General features: G+C 36.8%; 1 protein-coding gene across 1 annotated transcript in view; it reads right to left on the reverse strand.

Moving 5' to 3' along the window:
• Positions 1-309: 309 nt before the first annotated feature.
• WASF1 (WAS protein family, member 1) overlaps positions 310-2,506 on the reverse strand; it is a 14,632-nt gene continuing 12,435 nt past the window's right edge. Inside the window, exons 8-9 of the mRNA XM_004673760.2 lie at positions 2,052-2,506; positions 310-1,173 (exon numbers count right to left, since the gene is read on the reverse strand). The exon at positions 2,052-2,506 is cut by the window's right edge and continues 27 nt beyond it. Of these exons, the coding sequence (XP_004673817.1) occupies positions 1,016-1,173; positions 2,052-2,506 (613 nt within the window). The 3' untranslated portion in view covers positions 310-1,015. The remainder of the gene's footprint in view (positions 1,174-2,051) is intronic.

Consider the following 2,506-nt stretch of genomic DNA (forward strand, 5'->3'; position numbering starts at 1 on the left):
AAAATATAGCCTCAAGAATGCTGTTAAACTGAAGTCAAAGTATGTGAAATTAGGCTGCACACTGAGATTTTAATTTAAAGGTTTAAGAATTGAAAAACACTGCTTTTGTGACCTTAGGGGAAAAAAGTGGCACACTGGCTATCCTATACCATCAATAGTAAAAGTGTATACCACTAAGAGGAAATTGCACAGCCTTAAATAAGTTTTAAAATTTTGACAGTAAAGGTTTTACTGTCAATGTACTTACAGCCTACTTCATATAATTTTTAAAGGATCAGAAATAGTTTCATTCAAAGAACAACACCCATGCACCTTTAAAATGAACCATTTATTAAATCAGACTGTTACTCTTAACAGTTAATGTAAGTTACATGTATGTTTATGTCAGAGTATTTCACATGGAAAATTTTTTAACTCGTATAGGCAAGCAAAATCATACCACACAATATATAAGTGGGAAGGGAATACTGCTAAACATTCAAATAAGGCAAGTATTTAAAAACCATAAAATAATGAAAAAAAATTCAAGCATTCCTTTATAAGAGAATTCAATACTACGAGCTAAATGTACTTTCTGAATGTATTCATATAATCAAGGCAGTGTTTCTTCTTTTAAAACATCAAGAAATGGAATAAGGCTCATTAATAGATACAGCTGCCCTCAAAATTTCAATCTCAGTTGGTTTCTTTAAATTAAAATTCACAAAGTGCACAATTAAGATATATCAAAAAAATGAATCTGCTACACTAACAACAGCTGTCCATGCTTAATACTTAGTGGTTTACTTGATCAAATGATTTCTTTTCAGGGAAAAATAAAAAAGATAAGCCACTGTAAAACATTTAGTTTGAAATGTATGCTAATATCTTTCTTAGAAATCAAAAATTATGGAGGAAAAGGGTTATTATCATACAGAAAAGAAAGCAAAACACTGGAATGACCAAACATTTTCAAAGAACAAGCACCACAAAGGACTCTGCATTCAGTTTTGTCATATTTATCAATGCATTTTTCTTACTCCAACCAATCTACTTCATCAAATTCGGAATCATCTTCTGAATCACTATATTCCACAGCAATACGGCGAGACAGGATGGTGGCGACATCGTTTTCAATGCGTTCATGTTTAGCTTCCTGTTCACGCTGCTCTTCAACTTTGCGCAGCTGAATACCTGATACAGTAAACCCAAACAAACCATTCACTGCAAGCCAAAACACTAGATATTATGAACCTTTCTGAAACCAAATCAAATACACATGAGAAAAATATGATAATAAAAAGTGGTCTCTCTTAAAAAGAACTTAAGAGGAATCACAATTAGAGACATTAATCCTTTCATGATGTTATCATGTCTGTCTAATATTCATTAGTGACACTTACAGGTATCCCAGTGGATATCTCCAACTTACTTAGCCACTATGGTCTATTGTGCTTCCCCATACTTACCACACCCTAAAAAGTGCAGGTGATGTATTTCTTCTGTTGCCTCTATGGCTAGATATATTGAACAATGCTGACAGTATTTTCTGTGGCTTTACTACTTGAAAAAAGGGCACTATTATTCATCCTGTGCTGCTAGTGCCATGTAGTAGACACATAGGCAATGTTGGCTGAATGAATGAATATGACAGCTCTTTACTTTACTAAGGGAAAAATCCTATCCCTTTAAAGGTTTCTGGTAGAGCAAGCATCACAGATACACCGAATGGACAATACTGAAGAAAACACCATTTTTAAAGGAGTTAAACATAACAAAGGGTTTCAACTAAATTTTCCATAATATCTAAGTCTGAGAGTTCTAATTTTTCATTTGTTCAATAAGCATTTTAATATTCCTTATAAGTTTGAAAATTAAATGGCTCTATGCAATAAAGTTTCTTGAAAATAATTTAAAATGTAAGTTGAACATAGCTTAACTGTCTAAAGAACATTTTTTACAAAAACATGGTCATCTAACATTTTATAAATGAAGAAGACATTATTGGGGCAAACATTTCAAAAGTTTCTAAGGCTACTATAGCAATGCTTTAATGGTCCTGAGAAAATTACCTTTTCGTATTGCTTCCAGAAGTACACTCCTGGCGTCACTGATTACAGGTAGGGTTGATGGATGACGCTTTGGCTCAGAAGCAGGTATAACTTGTGATGGAGGAGATGGAGGCATTAATGGAACATGGGGACCTGGGGCAGTAGATGGAGTTGGATGTAGCCCAGAGGGAGGATGAGCAAGAGCCGCAACTGTGACAGGTGATGATGGTCGAATGCCAGGTGGAGGCAGAGGAGGCGGAGGTGGGGGTGGAGGCAGCCCCTGGACTTCACCTTGTGGGAGTGGATGCACTGGCACAGTCTCACATACCGGGGCGGCTCTAGCTACCGGTGGAGAGGGCTGCACTAGAGGAGGAGCAATCGGAGGAGGAGCTGGGTGAAGAACTCCAGGGGCAATCTGAAGAGGAGCTGGAGGTGGTGGAACTGCTGGAGCTTGCAAAGCAGTGGCTGGAGGCGGA

Source organism: Condylura cristata, unplaced genomic scaffold (assembly GCF_000260355.1).
Source record: "Condylura cristata isolate star-nosed mole 26May11 unplaced genomic scaffold, ConCri1.0 scaffold00001, whole genome shotgun sequence".
Lineage (NCBI taxonomy): Eukaryota > Metazoa > Chordata > Mammalia > Eulipotyphla > Talpidae > Condylura > Condylura cristata.